Source organism: Culex quinquefasciatus, chromosome 3 (genome assembly GCF_015732765.1).
Source record: "Culex quinquefasciatus strain JHB chromosome 3, VPISU_Cqui_1.0_pri_paternal, whole genome shotgun sequence".
Classification (NCBI taxonomy): Eukaryota; Metazoa; Arthropoda; class Insecta; order Diptera; family Culicidae; genus Culex; species Culex quinquefasciatus.
Window position 1 is genome coordinate 199,349,073 of NC_051863.1, and position 11,107 is coordinate 199,360,179.

At 38.0% G+C, this 11,107-nt stretch overlaps 1 protein-coding gene across 1 annotated transcript; it reads right to left on the minus strand.

Moving 5' to 3' along the window:
- Positions 1 to 4,200: 4,200 nt before the first annotated feature.
- On the minus strand, positions 4,201 to 9,878 carry LOC6049332 (chymotrypsinogen 2). Its single transcript, XM_001866077.2, has 3 exons — positions 9,816 to 9,878; positions 9,118 to 9,748; positions 4,201 to 4,445 (listed from the first exon to the last, which is right to left on the minus strand). The coding sequence occupies exons 2-3, from the start codon at positions 9,746 to 9,748 to the stop codon at positions 4,201 to 4,203; spliced, it is 876 nt and encodes a 291-aa protein (XP_001866112.2). The 5' UTR covers positions 9,816 to 9,878.
- Positions 9,879 to 11,107: the final 1,229 nt, after the last annotated feature.

Below are 11,107 nucleotides of genomic sequence, written 5' to 3' on the forward strand. Positions count from 1 at the left end.
CTTAAACCAATTTTTAAGTTGTTTTAATCATGTCATATAGTAATAAATTTAAAAAAATATATTTATAAGATACTTATTTAATTTGAATTAGAAATGTGGTGCATATAAAATTCAAAGCACAACAGAGAACAACAAAAATTTGTTTAAGCTATCTAAAAACTGCTATCCTTGTTTAGATTGATATTATTAGTATTGAACTAATTCTATAAATTTAAAGCTTGAAAAACATAGCAAATATAAAGAAAACATAGATTTTTTTTACTTTTTCAAAAACTTTATATATTCCCGATAAATATTTTTCCCATTTTCCCGGAAACTCAAAACCTGGGAAAATTTGACTTCCTGCTTGGAAATCATCAAACAATTGGGTAAACATCAACATCAGTTTGACAACTGATTTTGACGTTTGAGTGCATTTTAAATTCAAACCACAACAAAGAACAAACAAAAAAATATTTAAAGCTATCTGAAAGTGCTATCCTTGTTGAGATTGATGTTTAAAGTATTGAGCTAATATTATGATTTTAAAGCATAAAAAACATAATAAATATAAAGAAAACGATTTTATGACGTTTTCAAAAAATTCCCGGGAATAAAAAATATTTTTTTCCGTTTTCCGGGAAACTCGAAACCCGGGAAATTGGACACCCTAATTGGAAATCATCGAATATTAGGGTAAATATCAACATCAGTTTGACAACTGATTTTGACGTTTGACAACTGAATTTGTGGACAACCATAAAAGGCATCAAGGAAAAGCAAAATGCATTCTTACGATTTACCTTTAAAGAATTACTAGTAGTTATTTGAATTAATGGAAAATACACGAATTAGTAATGAGTAACTATGGAATTACATGAATTACAGGAATTTCTGCAGAATTGCTAAGTTATTCTGGAATTACTGAATTACTTACTAAAAATCCGAATGATCCTGTACTAGCTATAACTATGGTTTCTTACATGAAAATTAATAGGCATTAAATAGAATCATAAAAGGTTTATCGAAATTAACTTTTTAACAGTTATTTTCTATTATTTTTTTTATTTTCCGAAGTATGTTTTCACAAAAAAGAATCATGGTATTATCAGGATTACTGGGATTATTAGGAATTACCAGGATTACTCTGGAATTACTCAGTAAATTACAGAATTGCTTGCTCAAATTCCAAGTAATTCCGGATTAGTGACCAGTCTGACAAGATACTGGAAACTTCTTGGTATTTACAAAAAAAAATACTAAAATTCTTAATGATAACTTTACAAATTTATCATGGTCAGTAGGTCAATTTTGAAATATTTTTAAAAAAATGAGGTATCGTATGTTATCTTCGATAAGATTTTCGCCGATAGAATTATTGAAATAACGATAGAGAGAAATAACGATATCGTCCCGACAATAAAGATAGAAATATCGTTACCGTTATCGAACCTCGATAATTTTATCAAGTTTGCTGTTTTCTTCCTCATGCACTGGCCGCAATAGTTTTCTCTGTCGTCTCCTTGACAAATGAAAATTTTGAAAATGGAGAAAATTTATGCTATAAAGTATAGAAGTATGGTTCGCGTTAAATCTCAATAAAACATAAATTTCAAATGTTTTGAATTGTGTTATTATTTTCTAAAAACTTGCTTAACGCATCACGAAAAAGCACGCTCATTTAGATGAGACATTACAGAAACGTCGTTGTTGTTTAAATTTTGACCAAAATATTCGTTGTCACAAGATATCACTCATGCGACGATGTTTTGTGTTCAAAATCGACTATTTTTTTCTTCAAAGTGACATCAACAATTTTGGAGAAACTCATTAGCTGTTAGTTTTGGCTTTGAATAAAGTTTACAGCTTCAAAGTGTAATTTGTTGTTTTTTTTATCATTTACTACTTACTTAAAAAAAAAACTTTTAAATAATTTCCTTAATTTAAGGAAACACACGAGAGTTGCCTTCCACATTCCGATCTTCAAACCCAGCAATATTTTTGTCACGCAAACCTGCTTCATCCTTATTCAATCGCCATTAATCGACGACATTACTCAACTCAGCGCCTTTTTTTCGCCATCACTCTCGAAAAAAGGCCTACACAGCGCATCCTGTTTTACCTTTCGAGGTAAAAATAAAAACGAAAGGATAGCACTTAATCCGATCTCACGTGCGGCGCGTAAAATTCGCCGCTTCTTCCTCGAGCTATCCTTATTCAAAGCTTTCGCCCGTCAACCCACTCGACAATGTTGCCAGTCAGGTTGAGTCGCCTACGCTGCAGTGCTGCCAGTCACGTCCTACGATTTACTACCACCAGCCCAACGATAGTAAAAGCGGCTACACACTTTATGACGAGCCAAAAGCTGCTTCTTTTGCCTTTTTTTCTACCCGCATCGACGTCAGAGAGGCAGATTTGCACCTCACTTTCATTCGCAGAGAAAAAAACAAAAAAAAAATCATGCAAAATTGCCTATAAACAAGTGCTTACCAAACAACAACCGAAAAACGGATTCGATCAAATGGAATAAAGCTCGAAAAAATAATACACCATTCAGTGGCTGGGGTTTTCCAACCCCACACACACTAACCAGGGAAAATTGCACTCCACAGCACTATTTCCATCAATGTGAGTGTTTGTGTGTGTGTGTTTGTGAGGGAGATGCTTTTGATGAGTTTTTGTAGGGGGGTGCTTCGTAGGAAAATGGAAACAACAAACAGATAGAACCACTGGCACAGCAAAGCTCTTGGGTTGGGCCGTGGCTGGTTGGAAAACGCACTGCTTTGCAATAAATCACAGTCGCTAAATCAAATATGAATTATTTAATCAGGAAATGAATTATTGGAGCGCGAAATTCGTTTCCCGCTTTTCGAAGGTGGATTTCAGTTTATTTTTTATTTCATTTTCGCTAGAAAAGCGGCACGAACTGACCCTAGTTGTATATAACTTAAAGTGGTTTCATTTGCTCATGTCAACATTTGGACTCTTGATTAAAAACTAAAAGTCACCAAAAGGACTCTCTGACTTGTTGTACAGCAAAGGTATTCTTTAATATTTTGTCGTGGTATTTCACCATTATCATTTAGAAAAAGGCAAGAATCCCGTTTTAGACTCAGAATCATACATTTCCAATTCCACATGGCAAAAATATCAATTTATTCATTTCATTATCTCACCTGTTCAAATGTCAACTCAGCTTGACTTGGTCAGTGAACAAATCAACCCGCATCAACTGTGGCCACCAGTGATGAAGGCCAAAACTTGCTCTTCCGATCGACTTCCTCGTAGAAAAAACGGCATCCTGTCATCACAGGATCACATTTTCCGCTGCAATTTATCATATAAATTAAACTTTTTCCATGAATCATTAAACTAATTTCTCATTTCCTGTCTCGATAATGCAAATTTTCTCCCCCACCGGCTCTCTCTAACGTTTTGCCGCAGTGAACAGTGAGCAGCTTTTGCGGAGCTTCTTCACTGGAAGTGACACGCTGCAGCTCCCCTGGCTCTCATTGATGGCCTGCAAAGGACAGGAAGGACATCGATGAAAATTCCACTTTATAAAAAAGTTGCTTTTTCTCCTCGGCACAGCCCTGCCACAACATGCAGCCCTCGTGCTGTTGCTGTTTCCTTTCTGACGACGAGCTATTTTTGTGGTATGATGTTATTTCAGCGGTTTTCCGACCCCCATCATCATCCTCCCCCGTCCAGGGAACACGACGACACGATGGCAATAATGAAAGCTTGTCTCCTTTTGCCGCACTCCATGGGCTGCAACGGCAGCAGTGTGGTGGTGGTTCCTTTATCAGCTTGAGACAACAAGCAATCACTAGGAATAACCGGCATTCATAAAAAGGATTTTTTTTGCTCCTGTTCTGACGATCCACGACGAGCTGGTCACGTTGCAGAGCTATTCTTTCATGTGGTTAGTTAAGGTTGCACGAGAGTTCAAAAGCATTAGTTTTACAGGAAAAAGGGAGAATTGCATCCATCCACTCATCCGATGGTGGCCGTGGGGTTCTATGGTAGTTGTTCAAAACGAATCAGAAAAATTGCAACATATTGGAAATGTTTTGCAAATGTTTTTTTTCCTCCATCATCCTCTGGTATGTGGAATGTCGTTTTTGTAACATGGAAAGGGCTCATAAATATCGAAACATTGCTATTAACATCGCTATATTTAAAAAAATTATGCTACATTCATAAACCACTTGAAATTTTTCAATCAACTTCTGCACTTTGTCCATCTATGTTATGGTCAGTTTCCAACGTAGAGTTGTCTTCTTGCTGCTGCTGAATCCACGTGGTGTACAGGGCAATATTGGCAAATGCCGTAAAAGTATTGACTCCACAGCGGTGACCATTGCCTGTTTTTGGACCAAACGTAACGATTCCGCGAAGAAACATTCGGCCGTTTTGTTCCAAGTATAGTCCGCTTCCACCACTTCCGGCGCAAACACTGGTTCCTGAAACAAGAAGAATATTGAATTTTTTGTTGTCATTGAACTGCAGTAAAACAGTCAACACAAGATTATGGTGTTTAAAAATTATTTTACAAGTAGATTCACAAATCCAAATGGAGCTGTAATTTGAAACGCTTATTGGAAATAGGATGGAAATGATAACAGTCATAAGAACGAAACTATGTGAGCAACACTCCACCAAAACTGGAACTAAATTTTATTTGTACCGTCGTTAGTGGTAACATTGGGTATGGCGTATGTATGAACCAATCCCCCCCCAGACCCAGCGCAATTTGAATGCCTTTTTGCTACAATTTTATTTTGAGACATTGGCAAATTAATTGAAATAATTGAGTTCTTAGTTTTTGCATAAAAATCTACCAATTTATCTGCTTTTTAGGAGTTCTCTACGAAATTGGTCTTTTTTTATTTTTATTTTTTTGTTTTTCAAGCTAAAACTTTTTTGGTGCCTTCGGTATGCCCAAAAAGCCATTTTGCATCATGTAATTTTCCATAAAAATTTGACAGCTGCCCATACATGAATTATATATGAAAATTCAAAAATCTGTATCTTTTGAAGGAATTTTTTGAACGATTTGGTGTCTTGGGCAAAGTTGTAGGTCTGAATAAGGACTACACTTAAAAAAATGATACACGGTAAAAAAATTAGGCGATTTTTTATTTCAGATAAAAATGTTTTAAGGGACACTAGGTTGGTATAAATTTTTATTTAGAATTGATCCGAAAAATCAGTGGTCAAAATTTTTTTTTCAAAGAACTTCTAAATTTTAAAGGACATTGAAGTGCATTCAGCTGAAATCAATTAAAAATGCATTCCCCTACGTTTAGAATCATTTTCAGAATGTTTGGATTGATTTAAAAAATGTTTTTTTTTAATTGTCGATGTTTATCATCGCAAATTTTTGTTTTCGCCAAAAAAAAATTTTTCGTCAAATTTTACATTTTTTGAACTAGTGAAAATTGCATTTAAAAACACTTTTATCATGCAAATGCAGAAACTATGGCTTGTTATTTTAATTTTTATATTTTTATTTTTTTGCCCCACCCTCGACCCCGATCAGAGCCGAGGGACAACAACTTTGAAAAATATGCATCGGCCTTAAATGCTAACTTAACAGAAATTCTCAGAATGGGCAAAAATCTTTGACCGAGTTTTGAATCAATACTGTTTTTTTTTTTCAAAATTCGAATATTGGTCGGAAAAAATTTTCAAAATTATTTTCTGATGTAAAGTCGAATTTACAAACAAAAAGTACTTCTGTTTTCGAAAGATAACCATTTTTAAGTAACTGCGACTAGACTTTTGAAAAAAATATTTTTGGAGAGTTGAGAAAATTCACTATATTTTGCTTTATTAAAACTTTGTTGATACAACCCTTAGTTGCTGAGATATTGCCATGAAAAGTTTTACCTTTTTCTAAATTCAATAACGGTACGATTTTCAATGTTAAAATATAAGGGTAATTATCCGCCAACTCACTTAGCAGTTGCCCCGACCCCTCTTCGATTTGATTGAAATTTTTTTCTCAAGGGGTAACTATTGTCCCTGATCACGAATCCGAGGTTTTTTAAATCTCGTGACGGAGTGGCAGTACGACCCGTTCCATTTTTGATCATGCGAAAAAAGAGGTGTTTTTCAATAATTTAGAGCCTGAAACGGTGGTGAGATAGAAATTTGGTGTCAAAGCTTACGCCCGATTTGATGGCGTACTTTGAATTCCGAAAAAAAACGTTTTTTCATCGAAAGAAAAAACACTAAAAAAGTTTTAAAAATTCTCCCGTTACTTTTTGCGTTTCTTTTTGTTTCGTCGTCCGTATCTGTCGCGGGTGAACGGCCATAATCAACGACGACCAACTTTTTCAAAACTTACTTTTCGTAAAATCGTGATAACTCGTGACGTTTTTAAGCAACTCAAAAAAAATAACCCTGCAAAGTTAGAAAACTCGAAATTTTAAAATGAAAACTTTTGTCCTGAATGAAAAAATGACCCTTCTGGGTCAATGCAGATTCGAAAAGTTGAAGAGGGGGGATATATTCACCGCTGCTTAATTTAATTTATAACTTTTTTCTAACTTGAAACTAAATACTCGAACCTAGTTTCGTTAAAAAAATACAGTAGTTGTTCGGTAACTGGGCGTTGTTTAACTGGGCTGCTTTTTAACTGGGCGCTCGATAACTGGGCCGTAGCCCAGTTAAAAAGCAGACAAACGTCAAAAAACCAAAACAAATCGAAATCACTGAGGGGTTAATGGATGCAAAAATCATGGTCAACAATTAACAAACTTTTTTCAAACTTTTATGTTATTTTAAGTCACAGTTAAAGAAATATGAAAAGTAATCATTGTAAATAAATTTTAGCTACTTTTATTTTTATATTTCATCAAATAAATATTATGCATCGGTAGTCCCCTCGTTATTTTTCGTTCAGCCCAGTTAGCGAACAGCATTCGATGACTGGGCTACGTTCTCAGCCCAGTTACCGAACAACTACTGTATATGAATTGAAATGTATGAATCAGCTCCCTCCGTGTACGCACGAGAGCATGCAGCTAGTGCTCAGTGCTCCATCGTTTTTTCGAGTTTTTTCGCCGTAATTGATTGTGGTTACCCGCGAGTTTGCTTCTCCAGCATGCCAAAGGCCAGCCGTGGCCGTGGCAGTTCGAGTGCGGCCTCGAAAACCCCGCGAAGTTCGTCTACCGGCCGTGTGCAAAAAGGTAAACAAACCAACGCCGTGTCGACCGCCATCGCGCAGGGGAGCGTGAGCGCAGAAGGAATCGACAAAAAAGTTACTACACCCCGGATATGTTCCAAGATCACCAGTGCGAACCCGTTCCGGTACTTCCGGTGCCACGACTAGTGGCACATCAACATCCGCCAACATCCCCATCAGGAACGAGTTCCAGATGCTGAGCGACGACGAAGAAAATAACAACTCTGACGGTAGTAGCACTACCGACGACGACGACGACGATGATGGTCGTGCACGGAAAAAAGTGCCGACGTCAAAAAAGAACAACTCTCCAGCGGAACGTAGACCACCTCCAATTTTTGTTTTGGACACGTTAGCGGACGATGTTGACGAGTTGCTGGAAGGCCTCGGATATTGTCTGAAAATCGGTAAGTCGGCAGTGCAAGTGATCACACTGACCAAAAAGAATTTCGACCTGGTGTTTGAAGAATTGAAGCGTAGCAACTTCAACTTCTACACATTCAACCCCGAGAAGCCCCCTGTTAAGGTCGTCTTGCAGGGTTATCAAGACCGTCCGATCTCCGAACTGAAGGGTCACCTTTCGGACGCCGGAATAAAACCGCGAACCCTGATTTTGATTCATGCTCATTATATTCCTCAACATTTAGATTTTACAGTAAAGCATTACAAAATAAAGAATAGGTAGTATTGAGACCCTCTTCGATTTTCGTGTATCTCTGCTCACGAATCCGTGGTTTAGCGACTATTCACTCTTTTATTTGTTGATAGAGAATGATTTAGTGTTTCGATACATTATCCTTTTGCCTTCCTCACCTTACTGAAGAATGGCTATTAAATAACTCGAAAAACGAAATTCTTAATTTGACCTCCTAGACCCCCATTCATGTATACTAATCGACCCAGAGTCACATTCTTAGCAAATGTCTGTGTGTGTGGTGGGATGTTGATCAAAAAAAATTTGCACTGGATTATCTCGGCACTGGCTGAACCGATTTGGACCGTATTGGTCTCATTCGATCTGTCTTGGGGTCCCAATATTGAAAATTATAAAGTTTAATTAGGTACTTCAAAAGTTATGCTAAAAAAACGATTCTAGCAAAAGCCCGGAAGATTGTAAAAAGGGTGGTTTTTGTAAGAAACCCCGTCATGTTATACATTTTTAGAAAGGTATTCAAAAGACCTTTCCAACAAGTTTAAAAGATTGAAGATCTGACAACCCTATCAAAAGTAAAAAGCACTTAAGTGTTATTTATGAACTTTTTAAAGACCTGATCTCATATATTTCGATGAAAACGTTGTCCGGATCTATCATGCGACCTGTCGATGGATTGGTGATCAAAAGACCTTTCCAACGAGTTCAAAAGATTGAAGATCTGACAACCCTATCAAAAGTAAAAAGCACTTAAGTGTTATTTATGAACTTTTTAAAGACCTGATCTCATATATTTCGATGAAAACGTTGTCCGGATCTATCATGCGACCTGTCGATGGATTGGTGATCAAAAGACCTTTCCAACGAGTTCAAAAGATTGAAGATCTAACAACCCTATCAAAAGTTATAAGCACTTAAGTGTTTTTTAAGAACTTTTTAGAGACCTGATCTCATATATTTCGATGAAAACGTTGTCCAGATATATCATGCAACCTGTTGTTGGATAGGTGATCAACGAGTTCAATAGATTGCAGATCTGGCAACCCTATCAAAAGTTATAAGCACATAAGTGCCCTGAATTATGAAGATCTGACTACTCAATCTGATGGTATGAATAATGAATCAAATTGATAGAATACTCAAAGGTCCACCCTTCTGTATCTATTTTGGATAGTATTATCCTCTGAATGTGAGGAAGGCACCTACCACCTAAGGGTGGATTAAGTAACGTTTTGAAATTAAAATTTGATACCAGAGAAAAACGACTGCACAAACTTGGTTAAATACTCACTTGCACACATAATAGAGTCCTCTCCCATAGACCGTAGAAAAGATGCTCCAAACTGTTTTTCACATTCCTTTTTCAGCGCCACCGGATGAGTTCTCTCGGTGAGCACATTCGAGAACCGCTCGTTGACGTCCATACCCCAACCGACGGCCGTGGCCACGGTACCAGGAATGTCGTCTAAGCTGGTAGCATTAGCCGGCCATAAGCACGCCGGTTGAACCACCCGGCTGAACTCGACACGCTTGACCAGCTGAAGAACCGCCACGTCGTTGGTCAACGATTCTACGTTGTACTCTGGGTGAATCACAACGGCGGCCACGTGATACTTTGTTCCGTTGTTGCGCGTCGGGTTGTACAGCTCGTACTTGCCCACGTGGACCGTCAGCAGGGGTTTGCTCGTCGATTGTGTCGTCCGATACCCAATAACACAATGGGCTGCGGTCAGTACGGTTCTGTCCCCGACCAGCGTTCCACCACAAAAGTAGTGCTCCTGGTTTGGCAAATCCATCGCGAACAAACCCACGTGGAATGGCCACTTCGCCGGTGGGTAATCACTGGACCTCGTTCCGCAACTCAGCACCGATTCCGCGACGAGATCCGTGGATAACAAGAACAACGCCACCATCAACACCATCTTGAAAAAAAAAAATGAAAAAAAAAATTGCATCCACCGGAGGAGCGAAAGACACACTGACACTGACGGGATCTGTTACTAATCGTAAAATGGTCCAGGCACTTGACTCGGTCCTCGGCACAAAACACAAAGTGGCAGTCTCATTTGACGACGCGACGCAACAACGGTGTGACGGAGGTCATTAAAAGCTCGTTACATGGGCTGGTGCGCGGGGTTGGTTGGGTTGGGGGTGGCAGGTGCTCAAAAAAAGGTAGCAGACGCTCTGAATGAAATTGAGCTATTATCCACTTTCTAACAAGGGTGCTGTCGCCGGTGGGTTCTACTTTTACAATTTACGCTGGTTAAGTTTTTTTTTGTTCTGCTTCCAAGGTTATAAAAAGTCACTTCATTGATGGGTCTGGCGATTATTACCGCCACGCGTTAATGCTAGAAAAATGAAGCTCAACCGGATAATATGCGGTGATATCAAAATATCTAATTAAAAGTGCCATAAATTGAGTGTTTGTTGCTTCAATTTAAATCATAAATATTTGAGCTAATGGTGTTATTCGTTTGATCTCAACATTCAAATGCATTTTCAATTTCGATCAAACATTTATTTGTTCTAAAACCATTCATTTTGAACGAAAATAACGGTAGCATTTTGCGGAACAAAACTTTTCTCTTCTCAGCAAAACTCACCACTTCATGTGCTCTAGATTTTCCCTGGCTAAGCTTTTTCTGGGTTGATGATCAAATGGTCTCCAACAAATTACCCAGTGCAAACTTGAACCAAGACGATGGTTCATGGGATAAAGAAGATAGCTTACAAAGGTAGACTATCGAGAATTTTTTTTTTTCAGAAAGTTGTTGTTGTTTTTGACGTTCTCCATTTTTCTGGTGGAGGATTTTAATTTAGAAAGTTTGAAATTTATTATGCAGATAATGAATAAATCAACTTTTAGTATTTTGTCTTCTTGTTGCTTCTCATCACTCCGAGCTGCTTCCGAAGGCACCAAAGTTCTTGTTGCTGCTCTGCTTTGATGAAAAAAAGAGTTTTCCGCTTTTCCTCAATACCGTGAGTGAAGACGGTGGCGAATGACGAGAAACGGTGAATGACGACGACGGCGATGAAATCGTTCAGCGGGGGAAAAAGTGTTTTTGAACTTGGACACGGCGTGATGCCGCGGACGGGCGAAACGAAAGTTTGGAGCAGGTTATTTGCTTAGTTGCAGGAAAGTTTTTAATCGGATAGCCGAAGCGGGGAGCAGCGGGCTTTTTTTGTTGCCATTTGGTGCTACAATTGGAAAGTTGTTTTAATCTGACATTATCTCCAATAATAATAACGTTGCTTGTAATTGAATTTTATGCTCAGAACTT